This window comes from Pelophylax lessonae (genome assembly GCF_965119305.1).
Source record: "Pelophylax lessonae genome assembly, chromosome: 4".
Lineage (NCBI taxonomy): Eukaryota > Metazoa > Chordata > Amphibia > Anura > Ranidae > Pelophylax > Pelophylax lessonae.
The window spans coordinates 49,488,979-49,511,566 of record NC_138771.1 but is presented as its reverse complement, the minus strand read 5'-3'; the positions used below and the strand labels follow the sequence as shown (position 1 = coordinate 49,511,566).

The following is a 22,588-nucleotide window of genomic DNA, read 5'->3' as shown; positions in this document are numbered from 1 at the left end:
GAAAGCCTACTACCAATTAAGCATAATAGGTGATGTGCATCTCTGTAATGAGAAGGGGTGTGGTCTAATGACATCAACACCCTATATCAGGTGTGCATAATTATTAGGCAACTTCCTTTCCTTGGGCAAAATGGGTCAAAAGAAGGACTTGACAGGTTCAGAAAAGTCAAAAATAGTGAGATATCTTGCAGAGGGATGCAGCACTCTTAAAATTGCAAAGCTTCTGAAGCGTGATCATCGAACAATCAAGCATTTCATTCAAAATAGTCAACAGGGTCACAAGAAGCGTGTGGAAAAACCAAGGCGCAAAATAACAGCCCATGAACTGAGAAAAGTCAAGCGTGCAGCTGCCAAGATGCCACTTGCCACCAGTTTGGCCATATTTCAGAGCTGCAACATCACTGGAGTGCCCAAAAGCACAAGGTGTGCAATACTTAGAGACATGGCCAAGGTAAGAAAGGCTGAAAGACGACCACCACTGAACAAGACACACAAGCTGAAACGTCAAGACTGGGCCAAGAAATATCTCAAGACTGATTTTTCAAAGGTTTTATGGACTGATGAAATGAGAGTGAGTCTTGATGGGCCAGATGGACGGGCCCGTGGCTGGATTGGTAAAGGGCAGAGAGCTCCAGTCCGACTCAGACGCCAGCAAGGTGGAGGTGGAGTACTGGTTTGGGCTGGTATCATCAAAGATGAGCTTGTGGGGCCTTTTCGGGTTGAGGATGGAGTCAAGCTCAACTCCCAGTCCTACTGCCAGTTTCTGGAAGACACCTTCTTCAAGCAGTGGTACAGGAAGAAGTCTGCATCTTTCAAGAAAAACATGATTTTCATGCAGGACAATGCTCCATCACACGCGTCCAAGTACTCCACAGCGTGGCTGGCAAGAAAGGGTATAAAAGAAGAAAAGCTAATGACATGGCCTCCTTGTTCACCTGATCTGAACCCCATTGAGAACCTGTGGTCCATCATCAAATGTGAGATTTACAAGGAGGGAAAACAGTATACCTCTCAACAGTGTCTGGGAGGCTGTGGTTGCTGCTGCACGCAATGTTGATGGTGAACAGATCAAAACACTGACAGAATCCATGGATGGCAGGCTTTTGAGTGTCCTTGCAAAGAAAGGTGGCTATATTGGTCACTGATTTGTTTTTGTTTTGTTTTTGAATGTCAGAAATGTATATTTGTGAATGTTGAGATGTTATATTGGTTTCACTGGTAAAAATAAATAATTGAAATGGGTATACTGTATATTTGATTTTTGTCAAGTTGCCTAATAATTATGCACAGTAATAGTCACCTGCACACACAGATATCCCCCTAAAATAGCTAAAACTAAAAACAAACTAAAAACTACTTCCAAAAATAGTCAGCTTTGATATTAATGAGTTGTTTGGGTTCATTGAGAACATGGTTGTTGTTCAATAATAAAATTAATCCTCAAAAATACTCATTTGCCTAATAATTCTGCACTCCCTGTAAAGGGGAATGGGGGGGGCGTCTATGTAAAGGATTTTTAAGTCCTCAGTTTTTCATGTCCCTCTCAGTCTGTGACACGCTGTCACATATTGTGCAGCTATTCTCACCATTGGCTCCTCTCCCCCCAGTAGGATTTGGAGTTTCTTCTTCTCTTCTAGAGAATTGAAGTCCGGGATGAAAGTGGAGAGTCTCTGGAAGTGAGTGTCCCTCACTGATGAGTACTTAGGGCACTGTAGCAGGAAGTGGTCCTCGTCCTCCAGGACCCCCTGGTCACACTGCTGGCACAGTCTGCTCTCCCTGGGCTTGTAGGTTTGTCTCTCTGTCTCTCTCTCTCTCTCTCTCTCTCTCTCTCTTTCTCCTCTTACATGGATCAGTGATAAAAGATAAAGAACAAAGCAAAGACTTGCAGAAAATGCACTGAAATCTTAGTACAGATCGGTGATCTGCATTTGTTTTCCATTCAAGTCCATTAAAATCGCTTTGGAATCGCACTGCGTATATGTGAATGGCCTCCATAGAAACATATGATATTTCACTTGCCATGCAATTGCATGCATTCTGGATCACATTATTCTGAACCAGGGCTAAAGTATGAATAACCAGCCTACCTTTGGGTAAAGTAGAGGTTTCAAATCCCTGAAAAATGCTTTCGGCTTTCTATCCTCTTGAGTAGATTTTCCTTTACTTCTTATCCTAGAGACACATCAAGAAACCTAGGGGAATTCCCCTCTTGGATTTGTCACTAGAATAGGTGTCTCTGATGGAAGATTTCTCCTCACTTTTTCTTCTGGTATCAACTGTAAAGTTTTGGATTTCTATCACTTTTTGTCTTGGTGACTGCAGTAAGGGTAATGTTCCCTAACGGGGACACAGCAACAAAACAGAGATTTATGGAGCGCTGTGTCCGCCGATTAACTCGGAGAAATGGATTTTACAGTAAGTACAAAAATCTCATTTTTAAAGCACCCCCATCTCTCCATGCTTGCGCGCAGAAGTGAACGCATACGTAAGTCGCACACACATATGTAAACTGTATTCCTACTACATATGTGAAATATCACCGTGAATGTTTTAGCAAGAGCAATAATTCTAACACTAGACCTCCTCTGTAACACTAAACAGGTAACATGTAAAACATTTTAAAGTGTCGCCTATGAAGATTTTTTAAGTACTGTAGTTTGTCGCCATGCCATGAGCATGCGCAATTTTAAAGCGTGACATGTCGGGTATCTATTTAGTTGGCGTAATATCATTATTCACATTTTACAAAAAAAATGGGGTATATATTGTTTTTTTTTTTTTTTTTTTTTTTTAAATTACTTTTACAAAACCACTACTCAAATACTGTGTGACAAAAAAATCGCAATGATTGCCATTTTATTAATTATAAATCAAGTCGCGCTTAAGCAATGAAAATGGAACAACTAAAGTCCATATAAAGTCCATAAATTCGTGCAATCCGTGATTCTCAAATTAGGCTCCTTATGGATATATGCTTACCAGAGAGGTAAAATTTGAAAGCAGGTTCTCTATAGCAGAATCTTTATCCACTTGATGGAGAACTGGCACCAGTAGACTCGTGATGAATAATTGGTCGTTGGGTCATGAAAAAATTGAAAAACCGCAATAGCATAAAACCCAACAACAAATGACATGTTGTGACTTTGGACACCAATGTGATTTTCGGTGGTTGACACAGAAAAAGTGCTCAAAAATAATAGAAATGGTGGGACCACCACTAATTAAACTGCTTACAAAATAAAAATTATGTATAAAATAGGCGTGCAAAAAATATTTATTAATAAAGAGCCGTAAATCCCATATAGAAAGGCACCTTAAGGTACTCCTTACCAAAGTAAATCAAGGCAATCGCGTATAACACCCAACAGTGCTATCCTCCACCAGAAGAAGTCGCCTCTTACCGAACAAAGGTAATATATACGCCTGCGGGTAGATCAGACTCCAAATAGGAACAATGGTATCTAATACTTCTAGTTTGAGACAAGTTCCGACCCAGATTCCTCCAGGAAATGACCCCAAGATGATCACCATAAAAGAAGAAGAGGTTCCATAGTGTAAAACCGCTTAATTTTATTATAAAAGAAAGGAATAAAACGCACAATTTGCAGGAAGTACAAAGCATTGGTAGTAAAAGCCGCCGGCCGGACGGCTCCGCACTTCCTTGTCGCAATAAGATGACTTCAGTACGCCGTGTCCTTACGACGTTTCGTCACAGACGACGTTTTCAAAGGTAATTGCCATTTTTTTCCTAGGGTCTCTGCTAAAAAAGAAAAAAAAAGATATAATTTACTGAAAATACAGATTTAAACTTGTAAACAGAAAGTGCCAGAAAAACCCTGGTCTTCAAGTGGTTAAACAAATGGCCAATAAATGTAGACTGTTGAGCACCAAGCAAAATATCTGTGAGAGATCATAGATCTGCATTTCCCTGTCATTTCATCATTTCTTCATTGAATTGGATGTGGGTGTAATAATAAATGGTATTGGAATGTGAAAACTGTTTTAAGAAAGATTACGGTGTACTTTTAATATGCAGAGAAAAGCCGTGATCCTGAGGATCACGACTGATCTCTGATGAGTTACCGTTTAGTTTGCTGAGATGAGGAGCAGAGAACACGTTCTTCTCTTCTCATCACAGTACATGACCGTTTCTGTCACAAACGGCCAGTTTAGAAAAGTGAGATCTGAAGATCACACAGCCGTTATTCTGAAATATCTCCATTCCAGATTCTCCAGCTCAGAGGTGGAGAATCAGGGGGAGAAGCTGTGTGATCAGAGGAAGAAGACTTCTTTCTTCCTATATATCAGCACCAGGGGGTTCAAAATAAAAAAAATAAAAAATATATATGTATATATGGTATGTATGTATATGTGTATGTGTATATATATATATATATATATATATATATATATATATATATATATATATATATATACATATACTATATATATACGGTATGTACTGGTGTGTATATATATATATATATATATATATATATATATATATATACACTGTATGTACTGGTGTGTATATATATATATACTGTATGTACTGGTGTATATATATATATATATATATATACTGTATGTACATATGTATATACACTGTATGTATACTGTATATGTGTGTATGTGTGTGTGTGTATAGATCGATAGATATTCAGTAAGTTTTCATGTGTCAGAACATGACATTACGAGTGCTTTTAAACTTTGGTTTCACTTTTAAAACTTGGCGGCACTGTAATCTCACAAAATCTCGTGAGATTACAGGCAGTCCACCCAGTTATACAGGGATCACGGCCGTTTTCAGAGAAAAAAATTCTCCTCTGATCACCCTTTGGGAATTGAAGTTCTCGACCACCTAAACTGGGTGCCAGAGTTGATAATTTTTCTCTGAGAATTGCCGAGAAGTGAACTGAGAGAAAACTTCTCAGTTTACTAAACGTACACCTACATTTGCAAAGCATCGTTCTCCATAATGGTTCATTTTCTGTTACAGTATATTTAGTTTATTGTGATGTTTGATCTACAGGTTTAATTTGTGAATCCTTGTTTTTAGGTTTAAAGACACAATTGTCAATGCCAAGTATGGAGGCCATACAGAAGCAGTGAGGAGGCTTCTCAGTCAGCTTCCTATCAGCGCCCAGTCATACAGTGGAAGCCCTTACCTTGACCTTTCTCTCTTCAGCTATGATGATAAGTGGGTGTCTGTTATGGAGCGACCTAAGACATGCGGCGATCACCCTATAAGGTATAAGTCTACACATCTCTAACAAAACCACAACATTTACAATAGGCTTTTGTACATACTGGGATGTATTGCCTATTATACTTGTGTATTTTGTTTCAGTAGCAATAAGCCATGTTAAGCACTGCTGAATAGATTCCCCCACTTAACAAAAGTAATTTAGTTTGTTTAGTTATATTTATGACTAAAGAAGACATGTTTTCATTACAGCAGAACTAAGCTCACTCAGTCAACATCCATTATGTTTAATCCTTATACTGCTAGCATTAGTAAATACATAGGAAGGTATATTATATTTACTTATTTTGATTTTTATTTTTTACATTTCTTCAGTTGTTTCCTGGTTTCTGGCCTAAGCCAACATAATGTCATACTTCCAAGGAGACTTCATGAGCGTTTTTGTTTTTTTAATCTGGAGAAGGGGATGGGGGCGCTTTAATTTTAATTTTTATTTTTTTTCTCTTATTTATTTTATTTTTATTTTTACACAGTTCCTTTTTTTTATTTTTTTTCTCTATCGCTCATTGACAGACGTAGTCCTCGGTGATACAGCACCTTCGGGTTATGTTGCCTCCACAGGAGTAGGACTAGACAGGAAATAAAATGCTCTGGCCACACCCTAGGGGCAGTCCCAGAGGGTATATCCTCTCTCTCTCTGCCTCAGCAAATCAGTTTTTTTCTGTCTAGTCAGGAGTAAGGACCTAGATACCTTGCTGGGATCTTCGGTCCTGGCAGGATTTTTTTCTTAGAAAATAATTTTTTAAGACAGCTTTTTTTCTCCAGTGTTCCTGTGAGATCTTCAAGCAAGAAAGCTGAACTGGGCGACGGGCTGGATGTTGAGATCCAGTGGTCACCCCAGTTCAGCCTACGAGCGGGTGCAGGCCCTAGCTCCGCGCTGGGTCGGCCGCGACATAGTCCCACTGGACGGGGACTGACCCTGCGAGTTAAACGTCTCGCTGAAACGCCAAAGACCATGAGTCACGGCGCCCGTATTGGTCGACAGCCCTCCCACCCCGGTGGAGAGGGGTACTGTCAGGAGTTGGCGCCCGCCTGGTTCCGGTATGGTGAGTAGTATGTTCCCCCTTTCCCCCTGACGGGTCTTGTGGTGAACGCGGGCCCCTCTCTGTAATGGTAAGGATGGGTTCCCCTCTATCCTATAACATGTCACAGATCCCCCTAATTGAGTGTGATTTTTGTGTACAAGAAGCCAGGAGGCTTGGTTTGGGAGCTGACAATCTAATTGTAAAGATGTGTAAATGATTGTAGTCAGTGGCAGTACTAGAACTTTACTGTGATAGTATAAGGTATCCTACCTGTCAGTAGCCACAGGGCGATGTCTATACATGTATACTGCATTCCAGATCATTCCTCCAGCTAAGCAGCGGACCGCATACGGCCCGCTAGGGTCCGGTACCTCCGACCACGCTGACCACCATGAGGGTGAAGGGTTGTGAGGCCGAGATCCTTCTGCAGACATGCCGCTATTCTGTGCAGGCCGCCGCCATTGTCTGGTAGATCGCACGAGGCCGCCATTTTGGTGTAGCCTCGTGTCTCCAGCATGGGGGCGGCCATGTTTGAGGTGACTCAAACACCTCATGGAGCCAGGGGGAGGAGCCGGCAGGCGTGTTAAGGGGCGGAGCCGCCTCTTTTACCCAGGAAATAGGGCCAAAGACTTCCTGTCTGTAACAAGACAAGCACTGAGCAAGCTGATGAAAACTTCTGTGCATCAGGGATGAGCCTTGGGGTCTGTCTCTCTCTCTGTGGGGTCCAAAAAGGCAGGTAACACTGAGGGGCGCTGTTGCGACTGGGGGACACAAAAAAAAAAAAAAAGTTTTTTTTTTTTTACTTTGTCATTTTTTGTCGCTGGCAAGTGTTTTGTATAATCATTGACCCTGCCGCATAGGTATCCCCACCTGATCCCCTCAAGGTGGCCGCAGGACCCTCCAGTACCCCACTTGTTTTTAATGCATTATCGGCAATTTTGGAGTCTTTGGTATCCCGGGTGGAGGTGGCCTGTCAGGGACGGGGGTCAAGTAGCGACCCCCGCCTACCCCTATTGTTTATCAGATACTTCAGATACGGATTCGGAACTGGTCAATGCAGTTGCAGGTCCCTCTTAGGGGGCTGTTGTCTCAGGTAATATCTCCTCAGCAGTGAGGAGCACGTTTCTGCCTCCGCCATAGCACAAGAGTGGTGGATGCACTAGTTGTGTCCGTCCGGGAAACCTTTAGTCTTGAGGTTACACCGGCAGAGGTAGCTGAGACTGAGATTCCTTTTTGGTACTTGTTAGCCTACCAAAAGGGCGAAGGATTTTCCTTTACCCAAATGGGGTCGTTTTGAAACGAACCCCTGTTATTTCCAAACGCATGGCTAGGTGCTATCCGTTTGAGGAATTCCTCTTTTTATAGGATAGACGGTACCACCTGCTGTCTTGCCACAGACTGTTAGGATAAAAAGACCTCGTAACTAACGAGGACCTTCCTTTTCTGCTCATATAGAGTTGTTCGTTCCGCGAGGGCGGGCGATAAGGCGAAACCCTCCAAAGCCCCTTTAGAGGGGTTTCAAAGGGCGCTGGTCGGGTAAACAAAGAGTCCGGCTCAGCCAAGCCTGAAGAATATAGCCTGATGCGCCCCTACCCATCTCTGGGGTGGGGGGGGGATGTCTTCACCGGTTTCTGGAGGACACAGGATTGAGTTTCGATCACTTCCACCGGTGCGATTCCGCCCTTCTAACATTGAACGGTTTCAGGGGTTCTATTCAAACCTATTCACAATGCCCAGGAAAGAGGGCAAGGTGCGTCCAAATCTGGACTTGGGAAGAAATAGGGTCCGTCCGTACAGTGGTGGCCTCCCTGCATAAAAGAGATTTCCTGGCGTCCATAGACATATAGGATGCCTATCTTTATATCCCCATCATCGCAGGACATCAGCGTTTTTTCGCTTTCCCAAAGATCATCCCTGGTTCCCACCAGGAGACTGAACTATCTGGGCCTAAGGTTGGATACATCCTGGGCAAGAGAGTTTCTCTTTGCTGGGAAACTCCAGAAGGTTCAGTCAACGATTCGGATGTTGCTGTCCGTCAATTGGCTGGGACTGATGGTGGCCTTCTTAGAGGCAGTACCGTATACCCAGTCTCATACCCGAATTCTCCTGAAGGAGATACTTTTTTAATGGAATCAGAATTCCGATTCCCTGGACAATCGGATCCGGTTGAGCGAGCGGACCAGGAAGTCTCCGATGCTCAACCAGGGGAAGTCGTTTCTTCCGATAGTATCCAGATTACCAATAAGGGTATCGGAATTGAGAGCGATCATATTTTGTCTGATTTACTGGATCGAGCAGCTCTAGAGCAGCCCGATTCGGATCCAATCGCATATGGCCTCTTCATCCAGAGGTTTTTTCCCTAGCTGTCCCTTCATTGGGACATCCCGGATGTGGATCTGTTGGCACCTTGGCCTAACAGGAAGGTGCGGAGGTTAGTAGCTCGCGCCACGATCCTCTAGCGGACGCAGCAGAAACGCTGATCGCCCCGTGGGGGCAGTATCAGCTACGGCATGCCTTCCATCCTCTCAAGTTGCTGCGGGAACTTCTTCGCAGGATAGAGGTGGAGGGAATTCCAGTTATTCTGGAAATTCTGGATTGACCTCGTCAAGCCTGGTACGCCGACTTGGCGAGGCTAGTCGCGGACGCTCCTTGGAGACTTCCTCTCAGGGAGGATTTGCGGTCTCAGGGACCGATCTTCCATCATGCTTTACAGTCGCTGGCTTAATGGCCTGGCCATTGAGACCCAGGTACTGAAGGACAAGGGAGTGTCAGCTTCAGCTATTCCTACCTCCAGTTAAAGCAAGGAAAGCGACTTCCAGCACATGGAAGTCTTATATTGCATGGTGTGAATCTATTGGATTCTCCCCACATACCTATTCGGTGACCCGAATTTTGGTCTGTCTGCAACAAGGGGTTGAGCAGAAACTATCCTTGAGCACGATCAAGGGTCAGGTTTTTGGCGTTGGCAATCTTCTTTCAAGAAACCTTTGGCTAATCATTCCTTGGTGCGGAATTTCATCCAGGGGGTGCGACATCTGGCTCCGCCAGTGCGCGCACCCTTACCGCCTGGTATCTTAATTTAGTGTGGTCGGTTCTTCAGAAACTTCTCTTTGAAGATATTAGGGAGATTCCCTTGCTTACATTCCCAGAAGGTGGCCTTCTTGGTGGCCATTACTTCTCTACGCAGGGTGTCAGAACTGGCCGCATTATCCTGTCGTTCCCCAGATCTGGTGGTTCATAGGGATAAGGTGGTTCTTCTTCCGAATCCATCCTTCCTTCCTAAAGTGGTTTTCGTAAGACGGACTCACTTTTTGTGATCACGGATAGCCCTTGAAGGGGGTTGCCTGTGTCTGCCGCGACCATATCTACATGGATCAGTCAGACGGTGGTACAGGCTTATTCTATTAAGGGTCGGAATCCTCCGTTCCCTGTTAGGGCGCACTTCACTCGAGCGCTCAGTACTTCCTGGGCCTTTCGCCATCAGGCGTCAGTGGTCCAGGTATGTAAAGCGGCCACCTGGTCGTCGGTACATACCTTTACAAAATTTTATAAAATTGATGTGATGGCATCGGCGGATGCCTCATTTGGCCGCAAGGTTTTGCAGGCCGCAATTTGAGGAGACCGGTGGTCTACCTCGAGGGTTTTTTTCTGTTTGAAAATTTTTTTGTTGAGTCTCATCATTAAGGATGAGCATTGTAAACTTCTAGTTGGCACCGGTTGGGCCTTCTAGATTTGGATTTGATTTCCATTTTCCCACCCCTCATTTGTGATACTGCTCTGGGACTTCCCGAAGGTGCTGTATCACTGAGGACTACGTCTGTCAATGAGCGATAGAGAAAAATGGATTTTTGTAAAATCTTACCGTAAAATCCTTTTCTCTTAGCTCATTGACAGACGTAGTACCCGCCCCTCTGTTTTCTTGAGTTGGGTTGGGTTAAATTCTCTAAAGACTGCTTTTATGACATAACTGATTTGCTGAGGCAGAGAGAGAGAGGATATACCCTCTGGGACTGCCCCTAGGGTGTGGCCAGAGCATTTTATTTCCTGTCTAGTCCTACTCCTGTGGAGGCAACATAACCCGAAGGTGCTGTATCACCGAGGACTAAGTCTGTCAATGAGCTAAGAGAAAAGGATTTTACGGTAAGATTTTACAAAAATCCATTTTTTTTTTAATTCATTTTAATGTAAACATGCCTTGTGATAGGAATGGCAGATACTCTTTATAGCGAGATCTGGGGTCAAGAAGACCCCAAATGTTTAATTTAATTTTACCTTTTAAAAGCAAAAGATAAAAAAATGGTTACTTCCACCATGTCCTCCAAGGCCATAGAGGTGATCAAAAAAGATCTAGTCTTTTATCACCTCTGTGACCGGCCTGCTGCACAATATATTTTCTTAGACAAGACGGTGGAAGCGGTAAGCCCATAAAACATCATGAACCCCTCGGAACGCTTTCAAGAAAAAGCCAGCCGCCGACTGGAAAAAAAAAATACAGGGGGTTATGGCTGATATCTTCAACTATAATCCCGGTAAACCGCTTGCAAACCGCAAGGTACATACACGTATTGTGGTTGGCAAGTGGTTAAATCGAAGGGTTTAGTTCTGCTTTAAGTTCCACTTTAACTGAAATTCGTTTTACTTCACACGCACAGGGTTAAGGATCTTTAAATTTAGCCATGTGATTGTAACTTTTAAATCTGATCAGACTCGTCGGCTGAAAATAACTCCCTTTTTTATCTTCTTCTTTTTTTTTCCTGGGGCTTTAACTTTAATTGGGCCCTTTTTTTTTTACCTATTAACACAGTTATCAACTCAACAAATAAATTCTTGCAGAATGCGAAAAAAAAAGTAAAACCTGAAAGCATTAACTCAGACTTTGTGCTTCTTTTTTTTTCCCATCAGAAAGAGATCCCATCACTTTCTGTCCTTGTGCCACATGATCTCCAGGGCAGAAAGTAAGGGTATGTGCCTCCATTAGGGCTCTGTCACACTGAGGAGTTTTTCAAGTGCTTTTGCATTATCCACTTGCTGCAAAATCACATATCTGTATATCATTCTGCTTCAAGTGGTTGTACATGGGTGAAGCCTGCAGCTGCTCCTGTACCATTTTTAGAGCCGACGGTTGGCTTTCTTGTGATAGCAACTGATGTGGCTAAGCAGTCGCTTGACTGTTATCACAAGCAGTGGATGGGTATGTTCTCATCCCCCACCCACCCCGCGCGATGCCATCCACCGATCTGCTGTTCCAGCGGGAGGCGTGAGCAGTAGGGATAGACTGATATGTTTTTTTCAGGGCTGATACCGATATTTTGGTCACGAAGTATCAATATTGGCCAATATTTTGTACATTTAAAGTTTTGAAAAATAGACAATTTTTGACACAATCTGGTACTGAACATTTTAATGTTTGTTTATTAACATTTTTAACATGAAAGGCTCATTTTTCACACCTTACCTGCATGAAAACGGATCTGAAAACCGCACAGCTTTCACTTGCAGGTACATCATTTTCACATCATGTGAACAAACAAGTCCTGGAAGAGCAGACAACTGTGAAAAAAAAAAGTGCTGGGAAAATAATAACTAAAATTTACATAAACTGCTGCAGTAGTGCACTCACTGTCTGCAATGATTAAATCTAGTAGCTGCGCTACAGTGCAAAAGACAGTGGACTGAATAATAGTACTACTCACTTTCAATACTCCCAGTTAAGTAGAACAGTATTCTAGTGCAGAAAGCATAACATTTCAGCATGTTCACCAGTTAAACCGCTTCTGTTTTTTTCATATATCGCTGCCACTTCACTAAAAACACACTCACTTGGTACCGAGGAAGGAGAAGCAGAAAAGTATCTTCTAGCATGAGAAGCAAGTTTTTTTGTAGCTTGCCTCATTTTCTTTCCACAACTGAAGAGGATCACCACTTCTTCTCTCAATTACCGGTTCCTTCAAATAGAGATGAAGTTCATCATCCAGGCTCATTATTGCAGATTCAGAAGAATCCTCTGCAGCATGAGGCCCCAATAAAACTCTGAACATGGCATCTATTCGACCACGATGATGTTTTTCTTCTGTCCGTTGTCTTTTTGGACATTTTTTTCTCTTTTTGCAGCATCCTGCTCTTCCAGATTAGAAACCTGCTCTTCCTGACTTGTCTTTTTTGTCAGGAACCTCCTGCACCTCCTGTTGAATATCTTCTGTTAGCCATTGTTTTGCCTTGGCCAAAACGTCTTCAGAAGAGAAAGCATGATTCTTGTATCGAGGATCCAAAAGACATGCAAGCCCAACATTTTTTATTATCTTCATGCTTCTCATAACGTTTGGTGAGGCTGTCCCTCGTGGCCTGCCTACATGTTTTAGTGGCACGTGTGTTGGGTCCTTCATTCTCTTGAAGAAGCATCTTCAGCACTCTCACACATGGGATGACAGATGACACAGATGAGTTGTAGTGACTCAAATATAAATAAATGAATTAGTTGATCATTGATCATAAACAATAACTCTTTGCTTAATAAATTAAATATTAATTTTATTTAATTTATTAAGCACGGGAGTTATTGTTCATGATCAAGGATCAACTAATTAATTTATATTTTTTGTCACCTAAGCACTGGACACTTAATGATATATTGTATTTTATGTATGATTAATTCACACTGTGCATTGTTATATACATTTATTTATTTATTTGATGAGCACAATTCAGCACTTTATTTGAAAAACACTTTAATTTATTTATTCTGTGGTATATTTTGTACTATATTTTGCACATATTTATTTGGCAGCGCTGATACATACCCATTTATCTAGTTTAAAAAGGTCTTTCCTTTTTTATCAGCAGCAGCTATTTATATATTTAGAAGTTGATATTAATTATATATACTCATAGAAATTTTATCCAAGCGCTGGCACTTTTACTAAATCTGAAAAAACAAACTTATAACAGCGCTATACACCTAATTATATAAGTGTGTAAGAATAATTAATGTGCAGCTGCTGTGCATCCAAACCAATTATTGGAAACAAGTGTACAGAAAGTTTAAACAGCGCTAGCAACTAACATGTGATATATAAATTATTGAATGAATAAAAATATATTAATAGTAATATTATCTTTATCAATTATTACTATTATTAATATATTTTTATTTATTCAATAATTTATATATCACATGTTAGTTGCTAGAGTTGTTTAAATTTTCTGTACACTTGTTTTCAATCATTGGTTTGAAGAGAAAGATTTGCACCTGAGCACTTTATTTTTTATATGAGAGACTTTATTAATTATTACTATTATTAATATATTTTTATTCATGCAATAATTTATATATCACATGTTAGTTGCTAGCGCTGTTTAACCACTTAAGCCCCGGAAGATTTTACCCCCTTCCTGACCAGGGGGTATTTTGCGATTCGGCACTGCGTGACTTTAACGGACAATTGCGCGGTCGTGCGACGCTGTACCTAAACGAATTTGACGTCCTTTTTTCTCTTACGTCCTCCGACAGTCGCCGCCTCTTCATATTCGTCACATATGGGGTATTAGACTTTGCTCCGAAGGAGTAGCTAGGCAACAGAATATGTTAACATTAAAGCTTTTAACATATCCCACCCTCAAGGGGTGGTCCCCTCAGTCAATACCCTCCTACTTCCTGCAACCATATCCCAGTTTCAATGTCTAGCTTGTCAGGAGTGGCTGGCTCTCTCTGTGCTGGGGCTTTGTGCCCCAGACTCTTTCTTCTTTTTTGATTTTTTGTTTGAGTTTTCTCTCTACCTTTACTTAGCTGTTCTTTTTGTCAGCATTAGTTAGTTCTTCGGATGAAGAGGATCATGTGGGCTGGGTCTCGGGCTGATCCCCCTGGTCGCAGGTCGTGGGTCAGTGGCTTCCCAGCCTGCCATCGAGCGTTCAGCCAGGTAACGCTCCTGGCACAGTGAACGACCCATCCCTGTTCGGTGCACGGATGATTGGTGAGGTGGCTACCTCACTGGACGCTGTGCGGTTTCTTAACCCCAATTCTGTGCGTCTTGTATGCGACTCTCCCTGCCTCATGTGCAGCGGCTTGTTCGCCTGAGCGGGTCCCCCACGCCATTGTGAGGTAAGTGTATCTATGTGGGGACCTGTCTGTCTGGGGGGGTGTCAGTCTGGGACTGTGTAACCTGCCTCTGTTCTCACTGTTTGTCTCCCTATCACTCGGCTGCATGCTGTGGGCTGCAAGGGGGGGGGAGCTGTGTGACACTGTGTGTGTCAGCCTTGTCAGTGTGAGAAGCTGTGGGGCATGTTTTGTGGCATGTTTGGGCACTATACAGCGATCGCTGCAGCGATCTAACATGTTTTTTTATACATGGCTAACGTGTGCATTACTGTACTGTGGAGCGGCGGTTTCGGCGCCAAACGGTGCCATTTTGCCTACACTCGCTCCGGCCGCATGTTCTACATGCATGGCGGCCATTTTCTTGTAGCCTCCCATAGGCTTTAATAGAGCGCCCTGGCCGCATCACTTCCTCTTCTCCAGGATACACCGATCGAGGCAGCGGCGAGGGTCTCCTCAGGTTATATCCTTCTTATCCATTGCCTGTGTCAGTTTTATTGTCCCTGTGGGGCTCTCATTGTGCTTGTGTGTGGTGCGGTGGGCTGCGCTCGCCGCGCTTGTTAAAGGGGCAGTTAACCCTTTATTATCCGGCATTTGATATTGGGGCAATGGATTCTCAGGAGGGCAAATTTCCTACCGCCTTGGTGGAAAGCCAGGGGACCGCTGTTTCCCCCCCCAGGGGGGGATTTAGCCACTATTGTGGCTGGCCTTGCTGCTCAGGTGCAGATGCTGGTGGCTGCTCAATCTACTAAGAGACCCAGAGTTTCTCTTTCCTCTGATTCTGAGGGTGAAGGTGATGGGGCTGTTATGGCGGGGGCCTCCTTATCGGGGTCCCGCTCCTCCCTGGATCTAGTGGGGTCCGAGGTGGAGGCTGAAGTTGAAGGGGTTGATAATTCTCCCCCTGGCTCGCCTGAAGAGCTTGCAATCATGGATGAATTGATTGCTTCCATAAAACAAACGCTGCGTTTGCAGGATGAAGTGTGTCCCCCCGCTGCCTTGGCGGCTTATGGGACGCAGAGAAAACACAGGACGCCGCAGGTTTTTCCCTGCAATGATGATTTTCAGCGCGCTGTTAAGGAACAATGGCGCAATCTACGCAAACCTTTTGCGGTACCAAGTAGGTTCAAGCTGCGTTATCCTTTCTCGCCTTCCACTGATGAAAGGTGGTGTGTGCCACCCCCAGTGGATCACGCAATTGCGGTTTTAAACAAATCCACTGCGATTCCTGCAGAGGATTCCCCTGTGTTCCGTGATGCCACGGATAGGAGATTGGAGTCTCTTGCCCGTCATACTTTTCTGTTACGGGTTCTATGCTTAAGGCTCTGTTTGCCTCTCTCATGGCAGCCCAGGCTGTCGCAAGTTGGGCGCAGATGCTTAGGCGCGTCCTAGTGGCCGATTCGGCCTCGCCGGCGACCCTGGATATGGTGGATCAAATCCACCAGGGTGTCATGTATCTGTGTGATGCGGACTTGGACTTAGTCCCGTTGGCTGCACGTGTGCACAGCGTGGCGGTGTTGTCTCGCCGCCTGGTTTGGTTGAAATGTTGGTCGGTGGACCAATCTTCACGTAAGACCTTAGCCAATCTGCCTTATGATGGGTCTCGCCTTTTTGGGGAGTCTTTGGATGTGTTGATTAAGGGGATCACCGGAGGTAAGAGCACTCTCTTGCCCCATTTCCCCAAGGCTAAGGGGGCTTCTGGGAAGAAGCATGCTAATTTTCGGCCCCCTCAGGGGTCCTTTCGTGCCTTTCGGTCGCACTACAAGGGCAAACCGTTCAAAGGTCAAGGCTCTCAGAAGAAGCCCTGGTCTGGGAAACAGAAGTCCAGTCAATCCGGATCCGCAGCCCATAACAGTGCGACCTGAAGGGGCGCCCTCACCCAGTTTTGGGGTGGGGGGACGCTTGCTCGGTTTTCTTCAACCCTGGTTGGCCCGCGTGCGGGACAGATGGGTTCAGGAGATCGTTCGATCTGGTTACAAGATCGAGTTTCTCTCTCGGCCGGAGAGCAGATTTTTTCCCTCAAATCTTCAACTGTCTCCAGAGCGTTTACGGGACCTGCACCTGGCGGTGCGGGACCTGAGGGCTCAGGGAGTGGTGGTTCCGGTGCCTCATCGGGACAGATTTCGGGGGTTTTATTCCAATCTGTTCACCGTGCCCAGGAAGGAGGGCAAGGTTCGTCCAATTCTGGACTTGAAGGCTCTGAACCGCTCTGTGCGGGTTCGCAAGTTCCGCATGGAATCCCTGCGGTCGGTGGTGGCTGCCCTGGTTCCGGGGGAATTCATGGCCTCCATCGATTTGAAGGATGCGTATCTTCACATCCCCATTTTCGAGGGTCACCAGAGGTACCTTCGATTCGCCATTGCGGAGGATCACTACCAGTTCGTGGCGTTGCCTTTTGGTCTCGCCTCGGCTCCGCGGGTCTTCACCAAGGTGCTTGCACCGGTTCTGGCATTATTGACGGCCCAGGGCATTTCTGTCCTGGGGTATCTGGACGACATTCTGGTTCGGTCTGCGACCAGCCAGGGTCTGGAGAAGGACCTGTCTGTCAGGATGCAAACTCTGCAGGAGTTTGGTTGGACGATAAATTTTCCAAAGTCGACACTGAGTCCGTCGGTTCGTCTTCCCTACCTGGGAATGATCCTGGACTCAGTGCAGGCGAAGGTCTTCCTGCCGGAAGACAAACTCAGAACTCTTCAGGAGGAAGTCAGGTCCCTCAGGGACGTTCCGCACTCGTCTCTGCGGACGTGCATGAGATGTCTGGGATTGATGGTCTCGGCCTTCGAGGCGATTCCCTTCGCCCAGTTTCACACGCGGGGTCTCCAAGCGGAGATCCTGTCCATGTGGGACGGGCGACCTCAATCTCTGGATCATCAAATCTCGTTGAGTCATCGCACCAGAAGAGACCTTCTGTGGTGGCTCCAGTCCCCGATGGTGTCCGGGGGCAAGTCGTTTCGTCCCATCTCGTGGACGGTGATCACCACGGATGCCAGCCTGTCGGGCTGGGGTGGTGTTCTGGGCGTTCTGTCCGCCCAGGGGACTTGGTCGGAGGGGGAGTCCTCCCTTCCGATCAACATTCTGGAATTGCATGCGATAAATCTCTGTCTTCATCGCTGGACGGACCGGCTGCAGGGCTGCCCGGTTCGGGTGCAGACGGACAATGCCACGGCGGTGGCCTACATCATCCACCAAGGGGGCACCAGGAGTGCCCGAGCGGCTCGAGAAGTGGCCGACATTCTGTCTTGGGCCGAGACTCATGTCCCGGCGATAACGGCGGTTCACCCTGGATCAGGGGGAATGGTCTCTCCACCCGGCTGTCTTCCAGATGTTGTGCGCGAAGTGGGGTCTTCCAGATGTGGACCTGTTCGCGTCTCGTCTCAACAACAAGGTGAGAAGGTTCGTGGCAAGGACGCGCGACCCTCGGGCAGACGCGTCGGACGCGTTAGTGGCCCTGTGGCATCAGTACAAGCTGATGTACGCGTTTCCACCGATTCAGTTGCTGTCCAGGTTCCTTCGCAGGTTACACTCGGAACGCAGCACGGTGATTCTTGTGGCACCGGACTGGCCTCGCCGGTCCTGGTACGCAGACCTCGTGAATCTGGTGGTCGACGCCCCGTGGCGTCTGCCTCTTCGAGACGATCTCCTGTCTCAAGGACCGATATACCATCCTGCTTTACAGTCGCTGGCTTTGACGGCCTGGCTGTTGAGACCGAGGTCCTGAAGGAGAAGGGTCTCTCCCCAGAGGTCGTTCATACCTTGATCAACGCGAGGAAGTCTTCCTCGGGGAAGGTTTATTACCGTACTTGGAAGGCCTATTTTGTCTGGTGTGAGTCCAGGGGGTTTTCACCCCGCACTTACTCGGTTTCCCGAGTGCTGTCCTTCCTTCAAACGGGTGTCGATCAGCGTTTGGCGCTGGCTACGATAAAGGGTCAGGTGTATGCGCTGGCCGTTCTGTTTCAACGTCCCGTGGCTTCCAACTCCTTGGTTGGCACCTTTGTTCAGGGAGTGCGGCATCTGGTTCCTCCTAGGAGGGATCCTCTGCCCCCTTGGGACTTGAATCTCGTTCTATCTGTGTTACAACGTGCTCCTTTTGAACAGATCAGGGAGATCTCGTTGTCTATGTTGTCCAAAAAGGTCGCCTTTTTGGTTGCGATCACTTCGGCTCGCAGAGTGTCGGAGCTGGCGGCTTTGTCCTGCAAGTCTCCGTATCTGGTTGTTCATTTGGATAAGGTGGTCTTGCGACCTAATCCTTCTTTTCTTCCGAAGCGAGTTTCGGAATTCCATCTTAATGAAGATATTGTCTTGCCTTCGCTGTGCGCGAAGCCTAAACATCCAAAGGAGGTGAGACTACATTCTTTGGATGTTGTTCGGGCGATAAGGGTTTACCTTAAATCGACTGAGTCCTTTCGAAAGACTGACTCCTTGTTTGTTCTTCCAGAGGGTCCTCGGAAGGGCATGGCGGCGTCGGCCTCTACCATCGCCAAATGGATCAGGCAGACCATTGAACAGGCCTATGCTTTGCAGGGGAAGGTTCCCCCTGTGCCTGTGAAGGCGCATTCTACTAGATCTCTGAGTACGTCTTGGGCCTGTCGTCATGGGGCTTCTGTAGCCCAGGTGTGTAAGGCGGCGACCTGGTCGACCGTGCACACTTTCACAAAATTCTACAAAGTAGATGTTCAGGCATCGGCGGATGCTTCCTTTGGCCGCAAGGTTCTTAGTGCGGCAATTCCCTAGGGTCCCTTGTTGGGGACCTCTGGCTGTTGGGATAAGTTTTTTATCCCCTGGTTATTTGTCTTTTCCTGGGTTGTTGCTCCTGTTGAGCAATTGTTTTTCCTGTAGCCCAGCTGGTTTCCTTCCTTTGGTAAGGTTCCTTTCTTTGATGCGGAGACTGCGTTGCCTTTCGGCGCGGATGCGTTTCCCTCCCCTCATGTTTGCACTGCTTTGGGACGTCCCCATATGTGACGAATATGAAGAGGCGGCGACTGTCGGAGGACGTAAAAGAAAACGGAATTTTTGTAAAATCTTACCTGTAAAATTCCTTTCTCTGAGTCCTCCGACAGTCGCCGCCCCCGCCCCTCTTTTGGGGTTTGGTTGTATACTCTACTGCTATTCCACTGAAACTGAGATATGGTTGCAGGAAGTAGGAGGGTATTGACTGAGGGGACCACCCCTTGAGGGTGGGATATGTTAAAAGCTTTAATGTTAACATATTCTGTTGCCTAGCTACTCCTTCGGAGCAAAGTCTAATACCCCATATGTGACGAATATGAAGAGGCGGCGACTGTCGGAGGACTCAGAGAAAGGAATTTTACAGGTAAGATTTTACAAAAATTCCGTTTTTCCCACAAACAGAGCTTTCTTTTGGTGGTATTTGATCACCTGTGCGATTTTTTTGATCACGTAGCCCTACGTCACTTTGCCTGTAAGGGGCTGACTGCCGACGTAGATCGGCGTTAGGCAGTCGGCAAGTGGGTAAACTTTCTGTACACTTTTACTAAATCGTCTGATTTACGCTTTTCCTCCAATACAAATTCTGTTGAGACTGCTACGCAGAATCGAGGTAGAAGGGATTCAAGTCATTTTGGTGGCACCAGACTGGCCTCGCCGCCGGTCTTGGTACGCAGATCTGGTAAGGGTGGTAGCAGTCGTCCCTTGGAAACTTCGTCTTAGGGACCAATCTTCCATCCTGCTTTATAGTCGCTGGCTTTAACGCCCTTGCTATTGAAAGCCAGGTGCTGAAGGACAGAGGGCTGTCGGAGTCAGTAATTCCTACATTGCTAAAAGCTAGGAAATCTACTTCTAGGAAGGTTTATCATAGAGTTTGGAAGGCGTACATTACTTGGTGTGAGTCTCTTGGGGGGGGTTTCTCCCTGCTCCTTTTCTGTGTCTCACCTGTAGGAGTTTCTACAATTGTGTGTAGATCAACGTTTGGCTCTGGGCACCATCAAGGGCCAGATTTCCACCTTGGCTATATTTTTCCAAAGGTCGTTGGCGGCGAAGTCCTTGCTTCACACTTTTGTGCCGGAAGTTCGCCATCTGGCTCCTCCGGTGCGATCCCTGGTGCCTGGACTTGGTGGCAGAGGACTTGATCAAATTGGATGCAACATTTGATGCCTGATCTGTGTTTCTAATCAATTGGGTGGATAAGCTCTGCTATTGTGATAAAGATCTAGAAAAGAGATTTTGAGAGATCTGAAAGGTATACGGAAGTCTATGGAGGATTACATTTTAGAGCAGCCTTTCTCAACTTTTTTAGCACACAGGGACCTTTGAAATAACGTTGTCTCCCTACACTTATTATTGGGAAGCATTGCCCCCTTACAGATTGCTAAAAAGATCAATTGTGTTAGAGGGAACTTATCTGAGAGGCAGAAATTGCTCAAGGAACTCCTAGCAACCTCTGGAGGAACCCTACGTTTCCATGGAACCTTGGTTAAGAAACCCTATTCTATAGGCTTGCCTTGTAGATCCAGATATTGCCCTAAAGTAGAAAAGCTTTCATCTGAAAGATTGTATTGTTAGAGATCTCTTCACAGTGCAGAGACTGTCCTGTTGGAGAAAAATTTCCATGTGTGGAGTTTGCTCTTGAGAGTATGGATGTCCTATTAGAGTAGACCAGGGGTGTCCCAACCTTTTGACCTTCCTGGGCCAAGGAAGGAAGAAGAGGAATTTGCTCGGGCTGCACATAAAATACACTAGCAGTAAGGCGAGCTGATGAGCAGTTCCTCCTGCGGCTCTCAGCGGGTAGGTGCAACTACCGGGACCGTTCACTATAATAACAGGTCCTCGGAGCCTGCACCTATTCGAGACTCTCTACAAAGACAGCGATTACCTGTGGTGATCGCTATCGGAAACAAAATGCGTGCATCAGTTTTTACCACAGGTAATCTCTTGCTGTGTAGTGAACCAAGAATAGGAACGGCTGCCAGCTTACTGTCATAGTGAATAGGGCCAGCAGCTGCACCTACCTGCTGAGAACCACAGGAAGAACTGCCGCTACAATTTGCACTGGTCCTGATCGCCGATTTGAATGTAGCCTGTGTGTGTGTGTGGGGGGGGGGGGGATGTTGTGGGTGATGTGCACCCCCTAGATCCGGCCATGCAGCATTTACTTACCTGGCGTCCCTGCTGCCGGTGCTATTGCAAACATGGCAGCCCCAGCATCCCTTCAGGCGTGCATATGCATGGCTTGTCAATGAAGGCTGCCGCAGCTGCTATGTCTGCACAGCATCTCCAGCGTCTCTACAGACATGCATGGGCCAGACTTGTCTGTGTCGGCCACTGTGGCTGCTGTGCTTGCACAGCATCCCTGGCGTCTCTCCAGAAGGACCCTGGGTTCAGGTTGCACTATCCTGGAGTTTACCACGCCATTGGAAAATGAGCTGGGTGAGATTTCCTTTCTGGAGCATCAGCCCCTTTTAGAGGTGCAATTCAGGTACTAATGTTCAAGTAGTAGTTTCATTAAATTTAGTCACCTGACCAAGATACCTAGTTGCATTGGCCAGGATTGGTCATCCCTGCCTAAAGTGTTACTAAACTCAGGAGCCTGCATTCACTATATCTGATCTCCCACAGTACACAGTACATGAAAATGCAATTATTTTAGTAAATATAAACAGATAAATACTTCTTCTCATCAGCAGTATATAGCAGTCTTATGACTTCTCTCTGTGTCTTGCCAAGCACTGGTTAAAGCTTGTAGGAGGATCTTCATTCTCCCCTGATTGTCCTATGAGACTGCAGGACCCCAGACCCTTTGTCTGGACAGTGCTGATTGGCCCTGTGCTGATCACATGCACCTTCCCAAAACTCCCGGGGGAAAAAAAAAAAAAAAAAAACACTCCAGCAATACACACCAAACTGAGCATGTGTAGAGTGCCCCCCAAAGCTCTATACTATCAGATGGATTGGGGAAAGTAAAAAGGGCGGATCAGAGAAGACAGGATCGAACAGCCTTTTTACGCAATGCAGAGGATTAAGGTTCCACAGTGAGTATAACCAGCATGCTTTACTGCATATACAAACTGATTTTTCTATTGTGGGTTTAGTAACACTAAGTTTTACTCTCACTTTCCTCTTGCAATGTTGCTTCATTATATCTGTAGAATTGGATAGAATGTTGTGTCATTTCTGATAAGAACCTTTGTTGTACTTTTTTTCTTTTCTTTCTTTTGTGGCACTTAAAAAAAAAAAAAAAAAGATGCAATATATCAA

General features: G+C 45.7%; 1 protein-coding gene across 2 annotated transcripts in view; it reads left to right on the top strand.

Annotated features, from left to right (window-relative positions):
* The window catches only part of DET1 (DET1 partner of COP1 E3 ubiquitin ligase), a 114,372-nt gene that overhangs the window by 55,369 nt on the left and 36,415 nt on the right, over positions 1-22,588 (top strand). For both annotated transcript variants that reach the window (XM_082256340.1, XM_082256339.1), the window contains exon 4: positions 5,060-5,251. In XM_082256340.1, coding sequence (XP_082112466.1) covers positions 5,060-5,251 — 192 coding nt within the window. The remainder of the gene's footprint in view (positions 1-5,059; positions 5,252-22,588) is intronic.